A 26,546-nucleotide genomic window follows, 5' to 3' on the forward strand; every position below is an offset into this window, starting at 1 on the left:
AGTAGATGTCGCTCTTGGCCTCTGAACCTCTCGAAAATGACTACGGCTTCTTACTAATGGAAAAATTTCGGTATCAACATAGTCGTTACATATAACCACTACCGGTATGTCTCGTAACATTCATTCATTCATTCATTTTCCATGCCGCTTTTCCTCACAAGGGTCGCGGAGGTGCTGGAGCCTATCCCAGCTAACTACGGGCAGTATGTATGGGACACCCTGAACTGGTTGCCAGCCAATCGCAGGGCACAAGGAGACATGCAACCATTCACGCACACACTCATACCTACGGACAATTTAGAGTGTTCAATCAGCCTACCATGCATGTTTTTGGGATGTGGGAGGAAACCGGAGTTCCCGGAGAAAACCCACGCAGGCACGGGGAGAACATGCAAACTCCACACAGGAAGGCCGAAGCCCGGGATTGAACCCTTGATCTCAGAACTGTGAGGCAGACGTGCTAACCACTCAGCCACCGTGCCGCCATGTCTCGTAACATTCCATTTAATTTTCATTGTGCAATGAATTTGCAAGTCACATCATTTTTCCGCCCCCGACTCTTGTTGTCTTTTCGATGACATTTCCTTTCAAGAATAAACTTCTGCCAAATTTGCGACTGAAGCATAATGGAGCAAACCACTAGGGAATTGGGGGGGGGCACCAAAGGTAGACTGACGAGAGGGCCGCACAGGAGATTATTTTTTTGTGTAAATAATGAGCCTATGTTACTTATATTTGTATTACTTGCATTTATCAGGCTTTACAAAGTTTTATTTTAAATACTATATATTGTTGTTATTATTACAATTACTATTTTTTAGGATTTTTTACAAACTTGATTTTTTTTTTTTGGTGCCCCTTCAGGCAGACTTGGTGCCCAGTGCGTGTTATGCGTATGTGGAGCGCCGTGTCTAGTCGTACTGGTAATTGCCATTAGCCGCAGGGCGAAGGCCCAGAGCGAATCAAGTAAAGCTGAGCAAGTCGGCAAAATACCCTGGAGAAAATGATCTGTCCTAGTGTAGATGAAACCTAGTCATTTCATTTATATCGGACATTATTATCAAGTAGTATGCCAGCTTACAGTGAATCTACTTAATTAGTTGCACACTCACCACAGTACACGTTTTTTGTTTTGTTTTTTTATGAATATTTTCCTGGGCTGAATTTTGTTACATGTAATCATATTTTGTACTTTGGATGATTCAAACGAGCTACTGAGAATTATCTTGGAATTGGAGGTGAGTGCCGTCCTCTTCACAAAATGATTTCCCCAAATGTACAATTCAAGGTAATGCTTGGCAATGTCGTGTACATAGTTATGAGATCAAGAATCAAGAAAGATGCACATAAAGTTACAACTTTAATACATTTTTACAAAAATATGGGCCCCTTGGCATTATTTTGCGTAGGGCCCCTAAATGCCCTGGGCCGGCCCTGATTAAGACCTTATTTTTCAAATTTTGTGATTCTCTGACAAGTGATTCATATTGCAGGAATTAAAGGGTTTAAAAAAAAGCAGTGTGGTATTAGGCTCGAGCGTATGACGTGGCACTCGCGAGGTTTCCGCCCCTATCGCACTCGCGAGGTTTCCGCCCCTATCGCCATGTTTTTTTGTTTGTTTTGTTTTTATTGACAAACAACAACAAACATTACAACATAAGTGGCATGGTACAATGTTAAACCACTATAAAAGTAACAGAGAAGCCTAGAACACAACAATCATATAATATATACATACATAATAACAAAAAATTACAATCATATAAAAAAAGAGAAATGGAGGAAAGAAGAAAAAAATATATATACATACAAAACAAATAATAGTAAAAGAAAAAGACTAGGGTCTATTAGCCAAGTCCAGCTCCTCAGCAATTTCACACAGTTTTAAAGCAATTTTCCCCTTCATATGTTTCAAAGAAGAAAAACAGTGACATAATTCTTTGTGAAAAATAGTAAGTAATAGGAATTGATTTGAAATATTTATTCTTATGTATGAAAAATTTCCCAAGATTTATACTTATATTGATAACCAGGTCGTGCGATGACTCTGACACAGAGATATCATATAAAACATTTTCTTTTGTGAAACTAGACAAATTTGCCAATTTAGGAAATAACCAGTCATACAAATCTTCCCAAAACGCAGTAACATATTTACAATCAAAAAATAAATGGTCAGTCGTTTCGATGTCTTCATTACAGAAAACACAGTTGTTGCGGTCCAAATTAAAACGGAGCCTTAGAAATTCTGCTGAAGGATACACTTTGTTAATAATTTTATAGTGAACTTACTTTGCCTTTGGTAAAATTGGAAATTTAAAGGATTTGGATCTCAAAATTTCAACATCTTTTTTAGAAAAAAAATGCAAAATTGAGGTTCTGTTTGACGAAAATGGGTAAATTTCATTCACAAAAATTTTCCGAATTTTGACATTGGGTAATTTTGAATCCTTGATATTGAATCCATTTACCAACAGCAAAGGAAGCGTCGACTCTAGCTTCATTTGAAACAAATTATAAGACATCTTAATAATCGACTTGGGTATTGCTTTAATAAGATTGTTATATTGCTTTTCATCAATCCAATTATGTTTTGAAGATAGTCTTTCAAAAGACGCAATATGTCCAGAATCATCTAAGAGGTGCATCACCGACCAAATTCTTCCCTCTAGCCAATTGTGATAAAGCAGTGATTTATTTTTGAACAGAATATATCGACAATTCCATAACGGGGTATTGTGGGGACTGAAGTTGTGGTTATAGATCATTCTCCAATACAGCAGAACTTGTTGGTGGTACATACAGTGGGGAGAACAAGTATTTGATACACTGCCAATGGGTTTACCCATTGGCAGTATATCAAATAGTTAGTTATAGTAGATAGGTATTTTTATGGGCATTTTTTAATGTCAAAATCACATCTCAAAAAGAATTCAATACCTCCCAACTGGTTAAAAATGTAGTTTGGGATGTGAAACCATATTTTGTCCTGACTTTTCAAAAAGGATCGCAACCAATTAATTTTAATAGTACCATTAATACAATCAACATCAATAGCTCTAAGGCCTCCTTTTTCATAATCTTTAATCAAAGTACCTTTCCTATTATAATTGTGCTTTTCTTTTCCAAATGTAATTGAAATTAGCCTGATTTATAGATTTGATCACTGTTCTTGAAAGTGGAAGAGAATAGGCTGGGTAAATGAATCTAGAAAGGCATTCCATCTTCGTTAGAAATATTCTACCTATGATAGAGATGTCCCTTTGAGACCAGATATTCAGAATTGATTTACATTTTTCTAAATGTTTCCAAATATTTTGGTTATTTAAAATGTCAGCATCCTTAGAAATGTGTATGCCCATATATTTAACTGTTGAATTTACTGGTATGTTATGAATTGTTTTCAGATGAGAATTGGCAACAACTCACATTTCTTAAGGTTTAACATTAATCCAGACGCCTTCGAAAAAAATTCAATTATATCCAGGACCTTGGGGACTTCATCCAAATTCTCCATGAAAATTGTTGTATCGTCTGCTAGTTGGCTTATTGCTAATTGTCTGCCACACACCGTTAGTTTCTTAAAGTCTGCAGATTTGACAAGAATGGAAAGCATTTCTGCTGCTGCAATAAAAAGTAAAGGAGAGATCGGGCAACCTTGTTTAATACCTTTGTTTATCGAGAATCTTGGACAAGTACCTTGAGGTAAAATAACTGCACTATTTGTATCCTTGTAAATTAATTTGATCATGCTAATAAATTTATCTCCAAAGCCAAAAAGTTATAAAGTGTTGAACATGAAATCACGCTCAATTGTGTCAAATGCTTTAAAGAAATCTAAGAATACTATGAAACCTTCATCTTCAATTAAATGATCTAATATAAGTCGTATATTATTATGGATTGAACGCCCTTTAATAAATCCAGATTGTGTTTCCGAAATGATCTGGGTGATGCCCGTTTTCAGCCTGTTTGCATATATATATGAGTCAAAATTTTATAGTCATTATTAAATAGAGTTATAGGTCTGAAATTGTCAATAATTTTATGGTCCTTACCAGGTTTAGGAATGAGCGTTATAATTCCTTGCTTCATAGTCGTGGGAAGAGTGAGGGATTCAGATATTTCTCTCAACATTTGAAAGAATAATTCCTTAAGATGTTCCCAAAAATGTCTATGAAAATTGCTTGTCAGGCCATCTGAATCTGGCGACCTGTCCAGGGCTAAGCACTGCAAAGCTTTTTCTACTTCAATCATACTAATATCCGCCTCACAAACCAATTTAAAACAGTCATCTATTCTGGGGGTCCATTCCTTAACATACTGAAAAAAGGCTTCGGCATCTGTGGGCGAATAAGAGAATGAATAAAGTTTACTATAGAAATTGAAGACTTCTCTAGAAATTAAATTTGGATCGGAACACATTTGACCATCTATCAATAAAGTTCTTATAGCATTCCTTTCTTGTCTTTTCTTCTCTAGTTTACAAAAATATGCTGAACTCCTCTCGCCTTCTTCTATCCATTTCGCTCTTGACCTAATGTAGGCACCTTTGGCTTTAGAGATATAAATGTCATCCTATGAAGACTGTAAAATGAAAAGTTTTTGTCTGTCATCCTCAATTAGTAAAGGTTTAGTGCAAATACGGTTTATTTCTTTAATTATTTCAATTTCTTTTTTCTTTCCATTCCTATTTATCAACTTACTTTTTGATATTGAAATCTGACGTATCTTGTATTTCAAATACTCCCATTTTTCTCTAAGTTTCAAAGTTTGTGTCTCCAACTACAGTATTTATCTCCTCTATAATTGCATTCCAGAAAGATTCATTCTCCAATAAATTTGAGTTAAATTTCCAATAACCTTTCTTATATTGTGAGCATGAGGTGATAATATTAAGTTTAACCAAACTATGATCTGTTAGAAGTGCAGCCGAAATTGAAATCTTTGCCTCAATCCCCTTGCCAAACTCAGACACAAGCCAGTAATCAATTCTGGATTTCATCGAACCATTTGGTTTTGAGCCAAGTATAAATTCGGGAAACTGGATTATCAATGCGCCACACATCATCAAATTGAATTTCCTGCAAAAATCCATCAGAACAGGATTGTAAGAGTGTGTTTGGTATTTTGATGGATACCTATCCAGCCATTCATCCATCACCATATTGTAATCACCACCCAGAATGATATTTTTAGTTGGATACCTTTGATAAAGATCATTAACAGTTTGAGAGAGTTCAGCAATCCTTTTTCTGTTTAATTTAAGGTTGTTATAACCAGAAATGTTCCCGAGAATGAGCAGATCCCCATTTATTTCAAGGACACAAGTAATCCAGTGGCCGAAAGGGTCCTTACTAGTAATTAAAATTTTCCCCTGGAAATTATTTAATAGAATCGCTACGCCTGCCGATTTGTTCGTGCCATGATTGAACAGCATTTTATCACCCCGTTGATTTGACCAAAACTTTTCGTCATTATCATTAGAATGTGTTTCTTGCAGAAGAATACACTGCGATTTTTCATTTTTGCAAAACAAGAAAATAGATTTTCTTTTACCAGAATCTCTGAGACCCCTAGCATTAAGAGAAATAAAGGAGAACTTTGAACTGAAAAAAGACATTAAAAAAAAAAACAATTAGAAAAATTACAAGTAAGAAAGTTTGTTTAAACTAAGCACTGTAACTATACCCCTATCAAACACTGTGAGGTCGTCAATTACCAATTCAACATCCATATCAAAACATACGACGTCAGAATGAGGACAAATTCTGGCATTGTTTTTGTTTTGTTTTTTTGTATCATTCCCCCTAAACAAAATAATATAAATTCCCCATCCTATAAACCAGATTTTAGGACATCAACTAAACTCTCATTTGAGAACAGCATATTGTATGAAAATAAAACTCTAGATTAGCTGACAAAAAAAAAAAGCAAAATATTGTAAACTCTTGAACATCCAAAACATCTGGAAATTACCAAGGAAGGTTCAAACGTTATAGAAGGCACATTATTTCCGACATATGGCAAATGATCTAATTCAGAACCACCCTGTTACCATTAATGTACCCCACACCACCTCTGAAGTACACGTTCTTCCCTTCTGCCCGGGCTCGCTCCATCTTCGGCCACGCTGCAGCACGAGCCTCTCAGTCAGCTTTGCAGAAATCTTGCTTGAAGTGGATTCCCAAGTCCTTGCAGACTTGACAGTTTTTGGTCAGCTTCCAAACAGCATCCCTGTAGTGCACATATGTCAAAGTCAAGGCCCGCGGGCCACATCCGGCCCGCGAGAGGGTTTTTTCCGGCCCCCGGGATTATATAAATTTGTTATTAGAACTGGCCCCCAGATCGCTGCACGCCAGCAGCCTCCAGGTACTTTACACACACTGTAACGGTCACCTCTGTGATTGGTGTTCATTCCAACATCCACCACGCGGTGGCGCTGCTTTATTTATATCGAATCGTTTCTTCTTCTGTTACTGTTTAGTTTTAGTTGGAGTTCATTCATGTGGGAACGGTGTGTGCAAACCGCTGAGCTCCTGAGTAACGAGTGGTCGAGGAGCATTTATTTGTTTGGCTAAATAAAAGTGCACAAGAGGAAGCATGCTCCATTTGTTTGGTACTTTTATGGCCGCATCCGACCGGTCACGCGTTACAGCACCAACGGACTACATTTCCCACAAATCAACGGTGGCGCTCCGAGCGGCAGACCACTTCATTTCATTATTCATCAGCGGGCATTAGCATCAACTTTTAGATAACCTACCCTTAAAAAAATGGCAAAACGGAAGGTGGACACTGAGAACCCGGCTTTTAAAACAAGGTGGGAGTCGGAGTACATGTTCACGGAGGTAGGTGGAAAACCTGTGTGTCTTTTGTGTGGAGTAAGTGTGGCGGTAATGAAAGAGTTTAATCTGAGACAGCATCATGAGACAAAACACGCGGACAAAGACAAGGATATGGACATGGAACAGAGGCTACAGAAGGCGGAGGAATTAAAACGAGGCCTCAATTCTCGGCAGGCTCTGTTCAGAAAAGCCAAATCACAAAGCGAGGCTGCTGTCAAGGCCAGTTTTATTTTGGCAGAAGAGATCGCTAAATCAGCCCGGCCATTCACTGAGGGGGATTTTATTAAAAACTGTATGCTAAAAGTTTGTGACGAAGTTTGCCCAGACAAAAGGCAACTCTTTTCGAACGTGAGCCTGAGCAGAAACACCATTGCTGAGCGTGTGGACGAGCTGTCCATCAATCTAAAAGAGCAGCTTGTGAAAAAGGGAAAAGAGTTCATCGCATATTCGCTGGCTGTGGATGAGAGCACTGACATTTCTGACATTGCCCAGTTGTCAATCTTCATCCGCGGAGTGGACTCCAGCCTGAGCGTGACAGAGGAGTTTTTGGCGTTACGTCCTATGCATGACACAACTACAGGACATGATCTGTATGAAGAGGTGTCAAGATGTGTAAATGAGATGGGACTGCCTTGGGAAAAACTCGTGGGTTTGACAACAGACGGAGCACCTGCGATGTGTGGACACAAGAGTGGACTGGTGGCAAGGATACGGAAGAAGATAAAGGAGGAAAACACCCTTGGTGAGCTGGCAGCTTATCATTGTATCATACATCAGGAGTCGTTGTGTGGAAAAGCCTTAAAAATGGAACATGTAATGAGCACCATCACACGCGCAGTTAACATAATCAGAGCCAAAGGTTTAAATCACCGCCAGTTCAAGGCATTTCTGAGCGAGTTAGAAACGGAGCATGGTGATTTGCCCTATCACAATGAGGTGCGATGGCTAAGCCAGGGAAAGGTGCTGCAAAGATGCTTTGAGCTGCGTGAGGAGATCTGTCTGTTCTTGGACAGTAAAGGGAAAGACACTACTCAACTCCGAGATGAAACATTTTTGTGTGAAATGGCATTTCTGTGTGACATCACGACTCATCTGAATGCAATGAACTTACAGCTGCAGGGTCGGGGTCGTGTCATCTCTGATATGTACAGCACAGTGAAGGCGTTTAAGACCAAACTGACTCTGTGGGAGGCACAGATGCGGAAAAAAAACTTGAGCCACTTTCCTTGCTGCCAGACCATGAAAGAAAAGCTCACTACCAGTGTGTTCCCGTGCGCACAGTTTGCTGATAAAATTAGTGTACTCGCCGCTGACTTCCGACGCCGATTTGCTGACTTTGAAGCACAAAAAAGTAGGTTTGAACTGCTCAGTAATCCATTTGCAGTTGACGTGGAAAGCTCACCACCAAACCTCCAAATGGAGTTGATCGAGCTCCAATGCAGTGATGCACTGAAAGCAAAATATGCAGCAGTGGGTGCTGCGGAGTTTGCCCGTTTCCTCCCCGAAACAATGCCCCAGTTGCGCATCCAGGCTGCTCAAACGTTGTCTATGTTTGGCAGCACATACTTGTGTGAACAACTGTTTTCTTTGATGAAGCTAAACAAAACATCACACAGAAGTCGACTTAATGCAGAACACCTCCACTCAATCCTGAGGATTTCCTCAGCCCAGAGCCTGGCCCCAAACATTGATGAACTTCTTCAAAAGATGAGACACCACCAAGTATCAGCCACAGCTTCAAAAAAGTGAACATTACTGTGCAATGACGTATTCAGAGTTTTTACTAAGTTTAAAAGTGAAATATTTGTTTTCACAGCACTTGACTTTTCCATGAAGAAAAAAATGTTTCATGTTAATAGATTTTTGCACTTTATTATTATATTTCAATCCAATTTGTTTTTTAAATATTTCAGCTGAGTGAATTATAGAAAATTGCTGATATTATTTATTTCTTTGAAGTAAATTTAGGCCATTTTTGCTATTTCCCTGAGAAGTAATACTGATGGAGCCTTGAATAATACCGCTTCATTCATTTAAAGTTCGTGTTTTGGGGATTTTAACATAAAGGAAGTCTTTTGTCCCTGTTGAAAATTACAATTTTCTGACACAAGTATCAGCCACAGATTCAAAAAAGTGAACATTACTGTGCAATGACGTATTTAGAGTTTTTACTCAGTTAAAGTTTATAAGTGAAATATTTCTTTTCACACCACATGTGACTTTTCCATGTAGAAAAAGATGTTTCATGTTAATAGATTTTTGCACTTTATTATTGTATTTCAATCCAATTTGTTTTAAGAATATTTCAGTTGAGTGAATTAGAGAAAATTGCTGATATTATTTATTTCTTTGAAGTAAATTTAAGCCATTTTTGCTATTTCCCTGAGAAGTAATACTGATGGTACCTTGAATAATACCGCTTCGTTCATTTAATGTTCATGTTTTGGGTTTTTTACATAAAGGAAGTCTTTTGTCCCTGTTGAAAATTAAAATTTACTGACAGAGCCATAAGAAATTATTGATTTATTTATTTGATCATATAGTAATATATTTTTAGGTTTTCAGTCTGTTCAATGGGGATCACTAGACTATATGCGGTCATTTTATTTTTTTTCAATGAACATTCGATCAGTCCGGCCCTCAACTTGTTCCTAAATTTTTCATTTGGCCCCCTGTCCATTTGACTTTGACACCCCTGCTGTAGTGTCTCATTGTGAATTGTAAGATGATCTGGCGGTGCCTTCCTTCTTGTCTTCTCCCAAGGCGATGAACGGTATCGATCACAGTCTCCATTGATGAATCCCACTATGGCACAATTTTGGACAGGATCTCCATGATATTCTCTCGGATACGCTCGTCATCTTTTTCTTTAAGGCCATGAATCCTGAGGTTCCAACGCCTCTTGTATCTCTCCAGCTCCAGCACCTTTTCTTTTAACACCTCATTTTCCTCAACGAGATGCGGCATGTCATCTTTAATCGCTTTAATGGAATCCTTACACTCTTTGATGTCAGCAGCATTTATCTCCACTGTTTTGGCTACGTTAGCCACCATGACGGAGTTTTCTCCCAGTTGAACAGCGAAGGTATCAATTCTGTCCGTTAGCTTTTCTATAGCCCTGACGAGAGCCTCGTTCGATCCTACAGGCGGTTCTTGAAGAGACTTTACCTTCGAGGGTGACATTGTACTTTTCGTCGGAGTACGCGGAGGATCTTTCCTCTTCAATGCCCCTGTCGCTGTGACTTACATTTCTGCATAAGCGTGGTCGCCCAGGTAGTTTTTGTCCGCAGTTACCGTTGGTTTAGCTTGTGGCTTTCCAGAGGACATGACGGTTCAAAAGTGCTTGTAAATTTCCCAGTTGTGTAAAACGATGTCCACCAAACGGTTGCAAAAACATCCACTTAAACGTCTGTTTAAGTCCGAATGAAAATTAACACATTTTGATTTAAATTTCGGGGCTTTATCACAGAAGCTTAAAAACAACAGCTTGTCCATCTTGCCGGAAGTCTATCGCCATGTTGGAAGCAGGAAGTTCGGTGTCAGAACTCTGGGAAACATAAACAGTGAGGCATTTCGACTCAGGTCGCTCTTTAAAAATGATTGGAAATTATTGTTCGGTAAAGAATTGCAACAACCGATCGAATAGAAAGGAGAATGTACAGCTCGACAGAACCCCACTGAGTTTCTTCTGGATCCCTACATGGAGAAAAGGCGAGGGAAAGCTCATATCTGAACTTACCAAACGTCGAAGAATGGCATGGGTGGCCTCGATCAGAAGTAAGGGCATAACGTTTGATTCTCCAGTTACACACGTAGTTTGCTCTATGCACTTCCACTCAGGTAAGTTAATTTCGTTTGTCTACGCAAATTTCGTAACTTTATGCCCTAAGTCGGACTGTTGTTAGCTATAGCTACAGCTAAACAACTAGCATGCATGCATGTGCATTGTCTTCATAAGTTATAGTTCCTGCTGTTTCTAAATGAAAAAGCTGTAACATGTTGCCGTGAGATAGTGGCAAATAATTTGCACACAGGCTACATTGTCTGGAACAAATCTGTTTTCTAAAACACAGCATTGATTTGTCACTTAACTATCACAGCTCAGCACAGCACAAATTCAGTTGTTCATGACATTGAAAATTTAAACACACATTGCCTACCTTTGCAAGAACAATGGTGTTGCCGTTTGCTACGGTCATAATGTGCAGGTCCTGCACCGATCCACAGCAAAACTGTTTGTAGCTTTGTAGCGATTTGTAGTTTTGGAATTGCTTATGAGTGTAGTAACTTACACTAAATACAGCATGATGTCCATTTCGCGTAGTGGTGGAAGCTTGTCGACATCTTTATTCCATTTGTGTTCGGCTTGCTCGTAAGGGTCAACATTGTTCACATCCTTAAGTTTGCTCACATATCTGTCCTTCGCCGCGGTAACAAGTTTGTCTCTGTATCGTACTGGCAAGTTTTCCTTACTTTTTTCCATCTTTGGCACTCGTAGTTGAATTGTATTTGCCGTTAAGTTTAAATGTCCCGTGATGCAGTCGTGCTTCCAATATGGCTGCGTTGTAGCAAATCTCGCATGATCCCGTGTCGCTGTGACGTAAACGCTCGAGCCTAATACGCGTGCGTCATGCGCCATGACGTAGAGGATGTGAGACAACACATTGTGAGTGGCTGCAGTTACCGTCCGATTGCTTTGAAAAAGTGGTGCTTTGAAGATAATCCACTTTTCATCACTCTTTATATCCCCACGACGTGATAGGTGTCGGAAATTTTCGGACACGCCAAGAATCCGTATAATCTCGCATCTGCGTCGAGTCGTTTGGGTGCACGCTGAAACTTCGAGGCCTGCTAAGGTTAGCCTAGCCTAGTTTAGCTACTAACAAAGAGAACTAACAACGTGACTGGGATCAACACGTCGCCGAGCAAGCAAACATCAAGTCCCAAAATATCGAGTAAGTTGACTTTTGACTCGCAAATACTATACATTACGTTTCGATTGTTTAAAGACCAAATGTGAAGTAAGGTTGGCCAACCATGTGTTCGAGTAATATCAATGGCTATACAATTCTAAGCATATTTTCGTTATTTTATTTATTTATTTTTTTGTAAAGCAACCCTTCCATGTTCTTTGTTTAACCCATAGCAACGCCCTTGACAACGAAGATGCTTTCTTAGATAATCTTCGGAAAGACGTCACACAGAGAACTGCGAGGGAAGTCCGCCATTGAACAGTATTGTTGCATTGCTTCTCGTTAAGATGCCACGGCGGTGTGTGGCGATGTATTGTTCTCATTCTAAAGTAAAGTTGTATGAGTGGCCTAAGGATAGCAGGGCACGTAAATGGACATCTTTCGTTCGCACGAAGCGAATGAATTTCACGCCATCATCGAGTAGTGTTCTCTGCTACAAACACTTCGAAGATGCCTGCTTCCTCAACCGGTCTGCATATGATCGAGGATTTGCAAAAAAGTAAGTGTGATTTTTGGATAGATGACTGATGACTTTGTCAAAGCAGAGCTGCCAAGTGTTGTGGAATGAACAGTAGAAGCTAGCGACGTTAGCTGAAAGCTAACTCGAGGCAAAACCCTGATCGGGTTTTGGAATGATCAGTTGAAGCTAGCGACGTTAGCCGAAAGCTAACTTGAGGCATTCCCCAATCATGTTGTTGAATGAGCAGTAGAAGCTAACGACGTTAGCTTTCGGCTCGAGGCAAACCCCAATCGATGCTATTCATATCAGCAATGAGTAATAATGGCAGTCAGACAAATTGTTCTGGAAGTAAATTTCACTAGGTTGGCAGAGCTGCTTTGTTGATGAATGAACATGACGCATCCTTTTGGAAAACCACCAATCATTTGTCAGTCCTACTGCATTTTATGATTTATGTAATAATATTTGGTAAGACAGGGTTAGATAAGATGTGATAGTATTTTTTTTTTTATAGGTTTCATGAGCAAAGCATATTTTTGGTGTCATCTCATGTTTATTCTGCAGGTTATTACTCAATGTAACTGCTGTCCCATCAATTCACCTGCTTCCACAAGACCAGCAGCAAGTTCAAAATCTACCCGTCCAGCGCACAGCAGCAGCTCATCGAGAAAGGAAGCGAGCCGTAGCTGAGGCTATTGCCTCTGCAGCTGCCTCCGAACAAGAGATGGCTGAGTGTGGGGGTCAGTTACTGCTGGATGAATCCTGTTCAAACACCCATCAAGATGATAAAGTTATACCACCACATAGTGTAGATAAAAGTAAGTGATGATGATGATGATGATGGCCATTAATGATAAACATATTCATATGTTGATTATAAACACGTTTATCTTTTCAATTTGTTCAGTGGTGCAGACATTGAAGTATTGTCCTCCATGCGAGAAATGTAAGAAGAGGGCAAATTATTGGTCCATTGGTATACAATGCAACTTTGGCCAACCAGAACAGCAAACACATTCAACTGCTGTAGGGATTTGCTGGCAATTGCCACAAGTACACCTGAAATCTAAAAAAAATAAATAAGTAAAATACTGTGCGACGACACCATGAGAATAAATTTTATTGAACAAGTGTATTGCTATACTAATCAATCAATAATTATGTTGTTTATGAAAGCATTTGATTCAAAATATACAAGTATAAGTAAAAAAAATAAAAATAAAAAAATTAATTTGCTGAAAAGAATACTTAAGTACCGAGTAGGCTAACTGCTTGAACACGAAGTCTATTATTATTTTTTAAACAATGTCATCAGATAGACAAAAACATAAAATTATGTGCAAATGCTTGCATCTTCAAATCATAAAAATTAGGAGTGGGAACCTCTTGGTATCTTACGGTACGATTTGCGATACAAAGCTCATGATAACGATCTGACGATACAACGATTATCGATACATTGGTCAGGAAATCATTATAGGATATTCTACAAAATAATAAACAGAAAAACAAGCTTCTGCTGTGAATTGGAATGAGCTTATCACTCGCAGACGTCCAATCCATTTGAACTGGGAGGGTGGCAGCGAATGAATATTTGTTCATTCGCTGCCATCCCTCCCACTTCAACTGGATTGAACGTCTATGGCCGTCAGTGGCAGCCAATGCTAGGCAATGAGGTAATTTTTGGCCATTTAAGGTCATTTACCTGTTGATTTTCAGTTACATCCTGTTGATTTTGGAGTATTTCATGGGTCACTTCCTATTTATTTTTAGTTACAGAACAGGACGTGACCTGGGAATCACCCAAATCAATAGGCAGTTACTCAAACTCAACAGGGAATAACCTGTAAATGAACAGCAAGTGACTTGTAAATGCCCCGAAAATCGGACAGAATGACTGCGAATGCTCTGGTTACGAATTAGTGCTGCAACGATTAATCGATTAACTCAAGTATTCAATTCGGGAAAAAAAATTCAAATTGAATTTTGCGGCTTCGAGTATTCATTTAATTAAAGTGCCGTTGTAATGGTTTGCATTTATCTTTATTTGGGTAGATACACGGCCCTCTAGTCTACCTCATTTCACATGGCTGAATCCATCTGCTCACTGTTAAGACCAACATTTTTGTTTGAGCTAATGATTTTTTTTTTTTTATGCATTCGTAATTTAGTTTTTGGGGTATTTTATGAGTCACTTCCTGTTTATTTTGAGTTACGGAACAGGAAGTGACCTGGGAATCACCCAAATGAATAGGCAGTGACTCAAACTCAACAGGAAATGACCAGTAAATGCCCTGAAAATTGAACAGAACAAGTGTGAATGCTCTGGTTTCAAATGAACGAACGTTCCCAGTCTAAATGGATTAGGCGTCGAGCACTGTCAAGGCAGCGTTAGTTAACTGAGACACCATTATGGTGGAAGATTTTGGTAGCAACTTCTTGGTTCATTTATATACTGTATATTTTTTTAGACATTGACACCTTTTGAAACGATATCTCTATTCTTGGCAGGAGCATATCCATAACCTTTTGGGATACAAAGTATCACGATATATCACCATTTCGATATTTTGTCACACCCCTAATAAAAACAATAACAGCCCATATCTTACCAATCCTGTAATCTCGCTGGGTCGTCTCCATTCCATGCTAGGTCGTCTGGGCACATTATTTGCATCCTGATTAGCTTCTGGCTCATACATGTAAGGTCCAACATATAAAATTCTAACCTCCTCCTCTTCCTCCAACTCTTGGAAAAACTTGGATCTCCTCGCTTGCGCTCGATCCATCGCTTATATAGCTGTTTGAATCATTGTTTGAAGGGCTTTTGTATGGCAGCCGTTTGGAGCTCTGCCATCGCTGTTCTCGGTGTGACGTATCACTTCAGGGTTCGTCACCTTTCAGGCTCGAACTTCAGAAACGTGATTATTTTGTCCAATATAAAACATGTAAACAATTTTTTCACGCTTTATTTGTTGGACAATGTTTAATTATTTTAATTGCATTTTATGAAATTACCTCACATTTGGTCTTTAAAGACACAAAATGTATGACTAGTGCTGAAAGATGAAAAATCTTTTAGTTTTCTTAAAACTATTATTTCATTATTATCCATACTTAACAACTGTAGCACCTTATGATTAATAAAGCAATGACATAAAATCTTATAGAAAAATAACATTGTAATTGTGTTTATAATTGTATTTAATACCAGACTATCCTTGCAAACTTGTTCTTACCAGGTCTGCTATTCACCAAGCTGATGAGGTATCCACTGCCTTTAGCAGCCTCATCTAACTCCTTTTTTTATCCCTCAATCTCCCTTCCCTACGAGGCATGTCTATGTAATGAAATACAAATATTTAAAAAAAACAAAAAAACAGACTCCCCGGTGGCTTTTAGTTTTAAAGCTTTCTTAATTTCTTTCTCTCTCAATAACAATGGAGGTAGATTTGTGTTTTTATTATTCAATCAAAAAACAAAGTTGCTTCAATCAAAAAACAGTATATACTTTTAATCCCCAAAAAGTCACTTCAATTAAAAAAATTTTTTGATTGCAAAAATAAATTTGAGACAAAAAAAGCATTTGAAAACTATTTTTCTTGATTGAAACAAATTTTTCCATTGAAGTAATGTTGTTTTGCGTTTGGGCCACATTTTGGCTAGGACATTTGTGTCTTTATTATTCAATCAAATAAGTTGGTTCAAACAAAAAAATATATATAAAAAGAAAAACTTTGCACGTGTCAATCGCCGTTTACCAAAGCCTGAGAGGGTTTGAGTAGACTCCCTATGAAGCATTTAATAAAGCCAAGCATTTTCTTACTACTTTATTCTTGTTTAAAAATAATTCGGTGGGGCAGTAACATGTTTAAAACTTATCATAATTCTTACATTTTGAAGTGCTTGAAAACCATTTATAAATGATACTTTGGTGAAAAAACATGTCTTATATATATATATCTTTTTTCCACTGTAAAATCTGAATAAATGCATTAAACACACACACAAAAATGGGGGGGGGGGGGGGGGGGGGCGCTACTTCGCGGTTTTCACTTATTGCGGCGGGTTCTGGTCCCCATTAACCGCGAAAAACGAGGGATCCCTGTATTTCTGAAAAGCTTTAAGAAGCAGGACTCATTCCCACCACTCGTCGGGCCGGTGTTGTGCCGACACCAGCCGTCAGCTCAAGTCCCAGCCGAAAATAACGCGTCTCAGGCGGACGATGGGAGCGATGCGAGGCGCCCCCCTCCATCCGAGAGCATGCCGCTTAATTTGACTCAACAGTGTGTTTCTTCGTTTATATTACCGCTAAATACACAAGCTTGACGCCAATTTAACGGGAGCTATTTTTTTTCATGGGAGATTTGGCTAGCTCTGGCAGTGTTCAACGCAAGCTGCAACAAATGGCAGTAACTTTTTTATATCGCAAAATGTGAAAACGATTGAAACCATTACTCACCAAATTCAATCTGCTGGCAAATACAGGCAAGTGTGTATGCTGCGCTCTGGTCTGCCCCGGTGTGGATAAGGCCTGATTTTTGTTTTCGCAGCTTTGCAATGCAACCAAAGGCTCTCCGAGCACTCCATGTAAGGAGTGCGCGCGTTTGGAATAATGGAACGCAGCTTGGGCCGATGATTGGTTCTCGTCAGCGAAGCATCTAGAAGGATTTGCTGACTTTTTTAAAGAACCGATTTCTTAAGTGCTCAGTTTACGTACTAAGTTAATCACATGATGATAATAATAATAATAACTCCCGTAAAACCTCCCGACCCCCCCCCCCCCCCCCCCAAAAAAAAGAATTTCTCATCGGATCTACGCAATTCACGTAGGTCGCCCTTTTTGATTCACAACGGCGAATTTCGCCGAAAGAGCCGAAACACAGCTCTGAGTCTGGTGTACCAGGCTAGTAGTCCCGTCTATGAGCGCGACCGGTTGGCGCGTGTGTGTGTCTGTGTGTGTGCACGCACGCGCGCGCTCTCGCTCGCGCGGGTAGTAGAGTAGAGTGGGCTACAGCTGTGTAATCGGCTGACTGACGCATCTGATCATTATCTTTTTTTTTTTTTTTTTTTTTTTTTTTTTTTTTCGGCGGGGAGGCAAACGAGACTGGCGGGCCCAAACTGAGCCGCCACAGTCTCGTTCATTGGTGGGAAACACTGTAATGACGTTAGCCTGTACTTTAGATGCCCACATTGAGAAATACAATTTGTCGGCACATTCAGTGTTGCACAACAAATAAACATCTGGACATGCTGCAATATCTGTTATTATTCATTCGATTGAATATGAGGCACACAGTAGCTGCATTTACAATTACTGCTGGTGTTCTTGATAATAAAGAACACTCACTGAGATGATCCTACTGCAACGAGATTCAATTTTATACCAAATCACCTGGCTGTTGTGATTTGGAACAAAGTCCTTTCTGTTTATATTTTCCACCCACTTTTTCCTAATTTCTTGGTCCTTTGCATGTCCAGGAAATAGATGCAACACGGGCAGTCTGGGCAGGCGGCACACAGAGGTTTTTTTTTTTTTTTTTTTTAAAGGTGTTTTCGGTGTTCAAGTACTCGGTGGTGTTCCTCAACAGTCGGCCAACACACAAGCACCAAAAACAAACAAAACAAAACAAAAGAAAAAAAGCTTAGTCAAAAGGGACACTTTGCCCCCCCCCCCCCCCCCCCCCCCCCCGTGTCTGACAACAACTAATAGCAATCTGCAGTTTATCCAAAGGAAAATACAGTACTGCATGGATGGCATACAGCTCGGCATGTGCCAGTATGAGATTTTTATGGTATGATAACCTTAAACAAAAATTCCGGGGTTTCACGGTATCGCAGTATTGCAATTATAAATCTAAAATTTGTTCATTTGATGTAACCCACAGCCTCAGCTCAAGTTGCTCAAGAACCCTTGGTAATATTTAACTGGACTTAAACATTATATGATCAAATTTATTTTATCTAAAACACATAGCACTACTAATTTGTTGAATATTAATGGAGAGCGAGAGTAAGAGACAGAGTGCGTCTGTATGACTCGTATCATTATTTACACATTATACACACTCACCCACCCTCCCTCAACACAGAAAGTCGCCAGAGAGAAAAATGTTATTTTGAACACATGTTTACAATAGCGGAAGACTTTGCAAAATTAGGCTAACGATAGAGAGGAAACTAGTTCACCATCTTGGCATGCTAACTAGCCACATTATCTGCCTCATTAACAAGCTTAAGTTTTAGTATTTGTTTTACCATCGCTAGATACACGAAACACGCTGGAGTGAACTCTCGTAGCTGGTGGGAAACATTCATGACATCATTTACTTACCTTACATTTTTTGTAAAGTGACAGATGATGGCCACGTAAATGTGAAATCATGTTGGTGTTGCTTACCCTTCCAACCACCCTCCGCAAGAATGTCTGCTGTCCTTCCTCCTCTAAGCTGCAGCCATCTGTTTCTTTTCGGTAGCTGAAGTACTCCGATACTAGCGACTTGTCTTTTTTGGGGGGGGGGGGGGGGGGGGGGGGGGGGGCTCAGGTGTAGTGTAGACACAGGACAGAGCAACAACCGGATATCCAAAATGCTGTACTACGTTATGACGGAAAATTTTTGTGGTTTTGAAACCGTGACGTTTTCATACCACGGTAACCCTTGAAACTGGTAACCGGCACATGCCTACATACAACTCAGTTTAATTAGTACAAATTGGGGTTTCCCCAATCAAATCCAGATACATATTTGCATACTATTTGGCACTGTGAACCTTAGCCATGTGCCGTTTTCAAGGTTTACCGTGGTATTAAAAAGTCAGTTTCAAAGCCTCTAAAATTTTCCGTCACACCGTAGTATGGTATTAGCTATTTTTTATGTCCCAAAAATGCAGCAAGAAATGAAGCGGGAGCGCTCACCCCTACCCCTCCGGTTGTTGCTATGGCCATCAGTGACGTTACTCTGTGCTATAGACTAGAGTTGAAACAATTTTGCTTACAAAATTGCTTGTATGGGAGTATTTTGGTTACCGAAAAGAAGCAAACGGCCACAGATTAGGGGAGGAAGGCAAGACTTGCTTCCGGAGGGTAGCTGCAAAGGGGGGGGGGGCGACACCTCAAACTTGATTTCACATTTACGTGACCATCATCTGTCATTTTATACAAAATTTAAGGTAAGTGAACGCTGTCATTTACGTTTCCCACCAACTACGAGAGTTTTCTCCAGCGTGTTTAGTGATAGTAAAACAAATACTACGAAGTCACGTAACTAGCTTGTTAACGAGGCAGATAATTGTGACTAGTTAGCATGCCAGGATGGCTAACAGTGTTCCTCTCTACCATTAGCCGACTTTTTTAAAGTCTTCTGCGCTAGGGTACTTGCCAGCAGTCCCGAATTGTGCGGGACCACCCGAAATACAGGAACTTCCGATTGCTACCACCGACGCCAACAGAACCAATCGAAACTTCCTATATTGTGGGTTGTCCCAGACAATTTGGGACTGTTAGCAACCTTAATTCTTTCGCCATTGTAAACATCTGTTCAAAATAACATTTTCATAATACAGCTTGTGGTGTTTTTTCTCTCTGGTGACTTTCCGTGTTGAGAGGGTGTGTGTGCGTGTGGGGTGTGTGTGTGTGTGTGTGTGTGTGTGTGTGTGTGTGTGTGTGTGTGTGTATAATGTGTAAATATGAGACGAGTCACACTCTTGCTCTCCATTAATATTTAATTAATATTAAAAGTAGTAGTGAACACATCCTCTCACATCAATTAGTGCATCGTAATTTGGACTGAGTGAGAAATGAAAAAAAAATGATCGGGGCCCTGGTGCTTCTCCCGCCCTGCGGCCTGTGGTTCCGGTGGACGGGGCCACGCCCGCGGGAGCCTTAGCCCACGCACTTCTCACTTTGGCACTTTGGTAATTATCTTTCACCCTGGCACTTACATACTCATACATTTCTCCGGGGAGAGTTGGGACGGGGCCATACAGTCCCGGCCCGGCTCCCCCCTGTTTTTAATGCATCACATACCAAGGTTGTTGGATGGTTGGGACCTGTTGAGGAGGGGGGTGCCTCACGGTTACCTCCTCACGACAGGCCCCGCCATCCCTGCACCTTTTTTAACGCACCACACACATCAAACTCCACAGGAGAGCCCCGGTAAAGGGCGGTGTGACGGGTGGCTGGGTAGAAATTCCATGCTGCGGTCCCACTGCCCCAAGCCAAGCTCTAATTTAATGCATACATTGCACTACCCTCCCCTCACAATCCCATTACGGTGCTGGGTAATGGCTGCCAGCCGGGAACCTGGCAGCCACACCAATAGGGTGGAAGGTGGGTCCCACACTTTTTCCCAATGGCGTGGCTCCTGGGGCGTGGCCTAGGGCTGGGCCATTTGGCCTTAAGTACGTATCACGATAAATTGAGCAGATTTACCTTGATAACGATAAATGACGATAAATTCGCCCAAGCGGACTGTTATATAATTTGAAAATTTGAATCAATGCATGGAATACAAATTAACCGTTTCTCGTTAAATTTATTTACCAGCTTTCAATTTAACAATTGCACATGCAGTCTAAACATTAAGTATTAAAAAAATCTTGTAAACAATAAGATTTCTAGTGTGAACTTTTACAAGAGCTTGTATGACTTTAAAAATGTTCAACATTATAAAAATCAATATGACGACTGTGCAAACATGTCATTCTAACACAAATGATTTGCAGCTTTAACAGTACACTTCAGACAACTTATTGGTAATGGCTGCTGTGACATAATTATTCAACACAAGTGTTTACGTCAAGGTTTCAGGTTTTTTTCTAGAACATTTTTCAATACATGCAACCCCCACACAGACACAACCAGATAAAATCTGTATTGCTCTGATGCCAATGAAACAGTTAAGATTTTATGATGGCAGAATAAAGCAAACACATACAGAAAAATATTTGTGGCCATTAAACTGTCATATTATATATAGGCTTCACTGTTGGACTATACTTTATGCTGAGTGCTTTACCATCATGAAAGCTTTCAGAGAAATCACAGAGATACCAAATAACACGACATAATTATTGCTACATGAAGTCCGTGCCCAGTCCACTCATTAATTTCAGCCGTTTTGACAAGATTAGAGCCGCTATCCGACTCCATCACGTTCATTTGTACCGTTAGCCGCTAGCGTTAGCCTGTGGCTTGGCTACCAGAAGAAAGCACTGAAAGCATCCTCTCCTGAAATCGTGAGAACCAGGGAGGACAGCGGGTGAAAGCCCGTCTGGAACCCGCCAAGAATTTACTTAATGTCAGGTGAAAGTTTGGCGTAGCTAACTTAAGCCCGACTCCATCCCGTTTACTTGTTGCGTTAGCCGCTAGCGTTAGCCTACAGGGCTTTTGTCTGTTTGGCTTCCTGAAAACCACGTGACTCCATACGTAAGCACACTGTCTGCTTTCTTAAAGGGGAATTAACATAGCCGAACAACAGAGTCAAAGCGCGATGAAAATACTATATTTTTTTGTTTTATTGAATTACCGAATTTACCGACATGGTCAAAATTAAGTCTGTCATCGTGAAGAATTTCGGTAACGGTAAATTTTCGGTTTACCGCCCTGCTCTAGCGTGGCCTCCCCTCTGCCTGGGCTGCCGCCGCGGGAGTGGGAGGAGGTCGGGGCTCTGATCTTGCGTCGCCCCGTGGTGGCTCCTCCGCGTTCTCCTGCCTCTGCCTTCCCCTCTCTTCTCTGACTGGGTATCCGCCCTGTGCTCCGTCACAGGTCGCTGGCTGGGCACCGGGGTATCGGCGGGGGACCCTGAGTCCTTAAAAGTAAGACGCACCAAGTCGCACTCCCAACAAGTGTTGAGCAAACTGACCCGCTTGCGCAGGAGCATCAAAACAAATGACTACGTATGCTGGCTGTACGTCATTCCAGGATGACCATATTTTGATTTCCAAAAAGAGGACACGAATAACAGCCCCCCCTCGTTTAGTCGTATATTCAAAGTAATTTGGGTTGATAGAATGATATTGATTGATTGAACCCATGCACGCATTTTGTGTCCATCAGTTATATTGCTTGTTCGGCGCACAGAAAGAAAACCGAGCATTATCGGGCTTATCGTTTTTTGTTGTTGTTGTTGTTGTTTTTTTGTTTTTTGCACCCCTTAGTATTATAATACACTTTAAGTGGCTAATTCCCGGGCACTGATGATCAAGAAGAGCAGCTGGAGGGAGAGTGACAAGCTATACAAGCATGAAGCGGAAAAACATATATATATTTTTAAAATGTATTTACAAATTTTAAAATCTTAATTTTATAATTAAAAACCCGTTGCAATTAGCCCGGACAGAAATAAAGGAAGCAGACAGAAGAGGAAAAGAACAAAAAAAACAACAACAAAAAAACGCATTATCAATCGGCTCGGCTACCTATTGACATAGTCGGGCTGCAGCTATCGATTATTTTAGTATTTGATTAATCTATCAACTAGTTAGTCTGAATCAAGTAATTGGATTAAAAACATTTAATTCCCTGCAGAATAGATTTTAGGAGATGTAACAAAGGCTTGTTAAGATTGCACTTTCAGAAGAGCATTAAATGCAAATACAAAATAAAATTCACAAGTGTTTCTATGCACAGTTGCACTTTAGTTTAAAAATATATTAAAATACATGAGCTTCGCCTCAAACCATATTAAAATAAAATAAATGAGGATCTAAGTACAACAAGAGAACAATTGACAATAACTTTTTTTTTTTTTTTACAATGCTCTTAACAAATCATTAAAACACATTTCCACAAAAAACGGCTAAATATACCTATAAACTATATAACGAATGCATTAAAAATTATATTAGCTCAAACAAAAACTTACCTTTTGTTGGCCTAAACAGTGAACAACTGTACTCAGCCATGTTAAATGAGTTATGTCATATTCACTGTTGCCACTTGAAGGCGGTGTATCCACCCAGGTCAATAAAACTACATGCAAACACTTTAAAATCAAACCATAACAACAACACTCTAATAAATATTCGAAGCAGAAAATTTGATTCAAAGCTTTTTTTCTAATCGTATTACTCAAGTTACTCGATTAATCGTTGCGGCACTAGAACAATGTGGTGCTCTTATTTTCTAGTTATATTTACCCGTGGACACCCTGTAGGGGCCCTGCTATCCGAGGAGAAAGGGGGGACGCTAAGTCGATAGGAATCGTGATTTGACTGGGTGGGGTGTACACAGTTTATGCAATGCGATGTGGAGAACCCAATACCAAGAAAATCACCTGTAGGTGTTGATAGGTGTATATCACCTCACTGAAGTTGGCCCCCCATCAGACACAAATTCATTTAAAAATGATGTCAACCGTTTGTGGGGACATAGTGTCACGATCCGATCACATGATTGTAAATCGATCACGCCAGTTTTCAGAGGATTGAAATAGGGTGAAAAGGATCGGAATTTTAACTAAAAAATCTATATTTCTTTTTCTGCTTCATGTTTGTACAGCACCACAGTCTCTTATCCTCCCTCCTGCTGAGCAATTTGCCAAACTGTCAGCTTGCATTTGGTACTGAAAGTTAAAGGGTATTAAAACACTAAGGGGCTGTGAGATATCAATAGAATCGTTATGTGGCAAGATAACAAATATTGATAAAGTTAACAAAAAAATCACATTCATGAGCAATTACCGAAGATCAAAAACTACGAACATTTTCGAAAGTATTCCGGAAACAGCCGAATGGGGCGGAGACGTCACAACAAGGAAACATAAGGTCGAGGCGGGTGCCATCCTTGTTTATCGACCAGAGAGTTGCGTTCGTGTTTTATCAAAACATCGCTAAAATGGTTCAAACCTGTCATGCTATGTGGTATACAAATAGCCATTTGTCGCAATGTAGTACCCATGAGTTCCCGAACACGAGAAAAAGAGCTGGACTCCGCAGACAATGAGTAAAGTTAGTCAGTGCTAAGAGGGCTAATTTTGCAGACCCAGCCTCTGGCATGGTTTTGTGTGGTGCGCATTTTACACCTGAAAGCTATTTGAACTATGGACAAATGAAATCAGGTTTTGCTAAGAATTTGCTGCTGAAAGCAGATGCGGTGCCCACCATACACGAGCAGCCACCTAAATGTCCCGAGATATACAGAAAGAGGACGATGACGGGCTCTGATCAGACCACCCCACCACCTTAGGCAAAGCAAAGGAGGGAAATGGCCAGAGTGAGTACTCTTTTATAATAATTTTTTTTTAAAATCACGCATTGGATATAGGACTGAACACATGTGTAAATTATCGCTCGTAAAATATATAGAACAAATCGTCTAATCCCATTCATATTTGTGTCTGTTGGCAGAGCGAAAACCTATGATAGCACAATAAATGATTATTATTCTTTACATTTATTTTGCGGACACCCATTCGGTGTCTCCCACACGATCTGTTGCCAGTGTTTCATCAGTGTGATTGCGCCCCACAATTATCCTTTCATTAGGCTGCATTGGCTTTCGTTTGGGTTCAAAAATAATAACCAAAACACCAAAGAAAGGTTCATAACTCTCCTCGTCACCATTAGAAGAATGTTCGTTACGTCGGATTTGTCGCTGCAACTAGAAACAAAATCGTCCGCCATCATCACCGCCATTCAGTACTAAGCACTGAGCCGGTTGTTTCCTTGTTGTGGTGTCATGCACACAATATGCTAGATTTGTGGGATCTCGGGCGCCGGTCGTTTTAGCTTGACATTCGATCCAAATTTCTATCATTTTCTTGGTGTTGCGATGTGTGTAATTACACGAAGTGGCATGATATGAATCCAAAAGGCATGTGTTTATGGATAAATGATGGAATATTAGCATTTCCCCAGGTGCTGTCATACCCTTTGATGATGATTGTAGCTTTGCTCTTGCCAGAGAAGCTTGGGAGCTCAACAATCAAAGGCACAAATCTGTCAATCATGTTTAAACTTGCATAAGTGTGCTGCGGCAACTCATTGTGTCAGTGAGAGGCAGTTCTCTGCAGTGTGAGCGGACTCACTCAATGAAGCATTTTGTAAAGACAAGAATGTTTGTACCTTATTATTGTTCATAAATAATTCACAATATGAAGACTGCATGGTGGGACTGTAACATGGAACTTGGAATTTTTTTATTTTTTATTTTTTTTTACAACTTTTTCGGTATCGGATCGGGACTCTGTATCGGCAGTTTGTCAAAATCAGGTGACTCGCACTCGGGTGCAAAAATATGCGATTTGAACGTCCCTACTTATTATGTTAGTGTCTTAGTTATTAAAATATAATGTTAAGGAATTTGAATTGCATGATGTCTTAGTGACTGACAACAACATAGGAATAAATACAAAACCATTACGGAGGAATATTTCTGAAGCAGTAAATATTTTGGGGACAGAATATGGCAAATGAAGAGATAAAATTGGGCCCATGTGTGATTATGGTCTTTGTCTTGCAGATGTCAGTCAAGCACATCGTCCTGAACGCCAGGAGTCTGCTCGCGTGAAAGAGGAGGAGGAGGAAGAGGCGATATACGTCAAGAAGGTGGAGGAAGAATCCATCCACATCAAAGAGGAGCAGGAGGAGTATTTCATTAGAGTGGAGAACCCCCACATTGAGAAGCAGCAGCAACTCCATCCCCTTAAAATGGAAGAGGAGGACCCTCCATATGTTAAAGTGGAGGCGGTGGACATCCCCAAGTGGACTGGTAAGCCCTTGAAGGTTGAAGATGGAGGTCCGAGTGAGGCCATCAGAGGGGCTTATATAAAAGTTAATTAACTTTCCACTCAAAATATAGCCATTAATATCTAAACCCCTGGCAACAAAAGTGAGTACACCACTTTGAAAAAACGTACATCCCTAAATGTCCAAATTGATTTTGCTTGTCATTTTCCCTTCATAATCTCATATGACTCGTTAGTGTTACTAGGTCCAGGTGTGCATCGGGAGCAGGTATGTTCAAATTTGTAGTGCAGCTCTCACACTCTCTCATACTGGTCACTGAAAGTTTCGACATGGCACCAGATGGCAAAGAACTCTCTGAGGACCTTAAAAGACGTATTGTTGCGCTACACGTAGATGGCCAAAGCTACAAGAAGATTGGCAACACTCTGAAACTGAGCTGCAGCACAGTGGCTAAGATCATCCAGTGTTTTAAAAGAGGAGGGTTCACTCAGAACAGGCCTCGGGTTGTTCGTCCAAAGAAGCTGAGCGTCACATCCAAATGCTTTTTTTGAAAGATCGTCGCAGGAGTGCTGTTAG

The 26,546-nt window shown here is 40.1% G+C and overlaps 2 protein-coding genes across 2 annotated transcripts in view; both read left to right on the plus strand.

The window, feature by feature from the left end:
- Window positions 1–6,744: 6,744 nt before the first annotated feature.
- Window positions 6,745–8,597, plus strand: LOC130906811 (general transcription factor II-I repeat domain-containing protein 2-like). The gene has a single exon (XM_057821462.1). It carries the CDS (start codon window positions 6,777–6,779, stop codon window positions 8,595–8,597), a length of 1,821 nt encoding a protein of 606 aa, XP_057677445.1. The 5' UTR covers window positions 6,745–6,776.
- A 2,892-nt stretch (window positions 8,598–11,489) lies between these two features.
- LOC130906810 (oocyte zinc finger protein XlCOF22-like) overlaps window positions 11,490–26,546 on the plus strand; it is a 30,532-nt gene continuing 15,475 nt past the window's right edge. The window contains exons 1-5 of the mRNA XM_057821460.1: window positions 11,490–11,514; window positions 11,611–11,803; window positions 11,995–12,320; window positions 12,846–13,099; window positions 25,744–25,992. Coding sequence (XP_057677443.1) covers window positions 12,109–12,320; window positions 12,846–13,099; window positions 25,744–25,992 — 715 coding nt within the window. The 5' untranslated portion in view covers window positions 11,490–11,514; window positions 11,611–11,803; window positions 11,995–12,108. The remainder of the gene's footprint in view (window positions 11,515–11,610; window positions 11,804–11,994; window positions 12,321–12,845; window positions 13,100–25,743; window positions 25,993–26,546) is intronic.

The sequence above is a fragment of the Corythoichthys intestinalis genome, chromosome 18 (genome assembly GCF_030265065.1).
Source record: "Corythoichthys intestinalis isolate RoL2023-P3 chromosome 18, ASM3026506v1, whole genome shotgun sequence".
Classification (NCBI taxonomy): Eukaryota; Metazoa; Chordata; class Actinopteri; order Syngnathiformes; family Syngnathidae; genus Corythoichthys; species Corythoichthys intestinalis.